Raw genomic sequence first — 904 nt, forward strand, 5'->3', positions numbered from 1 at the left:
GAGCGGACGGAAAACGCGGCCGGGGACGATCGCTAAAAGCGTCCCAACCTCGGTCCCGCCTCGAACGGGCGCAGCTGTATGGCCGCGCGTTTAGTCTCTTTCATTCAACACACTTCTTTTCACCAGGCCCGCGGCCTCGACCGCGGCGTCAACTTTCTCGGTGCCTCACTTTTATTATTCCCCTAATTATGTCGTCGCGGACGACCGTTATAACGGTTTACCTGTCGTCGTAAACGTTTTACATTAGCGCTTGTCTACACGACCGCACACTTTCCAGCCTTGTTGCGTCCGTGAACCATAATCACTCGGCTTGTTTATAAAGTGCTCGATTATTTATTCATCGTGTTTACTCTGCTCATTTTTTCTTTTTTCCAGAAATTACGCACCGCTTCCAGACGGCCCGGCCCGAGGTGCGGCAGCTGCTGCTGCAGTACCTACTGCCCTGGCTGCACAACATGGAGCTGGTGGACCCGAGTGTGCCTCCCGCCAACCCGCTCTCGTACTTCCAGGTACGTTGTTGTTCGTTACTCATCGACGTTATTGTTTTGTGTGTGTGTGTGTGGGCGCGCCAACCGGTAGCGGGTGGTCGTTATTCTTCGAGCCGGACGTCCCTTTTGCGAAGGGACTTTATGGAGTCCTGCGCTCGATGGATGCAAACGCGCTGCCCGTATCAGCTGCGGGGCATGGGGTGTGGGGTTGGGACAGGAGGGAGGGAAGGCGCTCCACCGAGAGCTCCGCCCAGGGTACAGCGGGTCTGCTTCGGATAGCAACCGGATACGCCGTCATAAATATCGGTATTCGGTATTATTTTATTCCTTGCGGGGGCTGAGGGCGTGGCTTTTCGAAGAGCTGAGCACTTCAATTCCAAATCAGTACACCTATTTCTGGGTTCAGTTTTTACGCT

The 904-nt window shown here is 54.6% G+C and overlaps 1 protein-coding gene across 1 annotated transcript in view; it reads left to right on the forward strand.

The window, feature by feature from the left end:
* Window positions 1-355: 355 nt before the first annotated feature.
* Window positions 356-904, forward strand: part of LOC127751963 (protein furry-like) — a 3438-nt gene continuing 2889 nt past the window's right edge. The window contains exon 1 of the mRNA XM_052276310.1: window positions 356-509. Coding sequence (XP_052132270.1) covers window positions 456-509 — 54 coding nt within the window. The 5' untranslated portion in view covers window positions 356-455. The remainder of the gene's footprint in view (window positions 510-904) is intronic.

Source organism: Frankliniella occidentalis, unplaced genomic scaffold, assembly GCF_000697945.3.
Source record: "Frankliniella occidentalis isolate FOCC.00 unplaced genomic scaffold, Focc_3.1 Scaffold2489, whole genome shotgun sequence".
Lineage (NCBI taxonomy): Eukaryota > Metazoa > Arthropoda > Insecta > Thysanoptera > Thripidae > Frankliniella > Frankliniella occidentalis.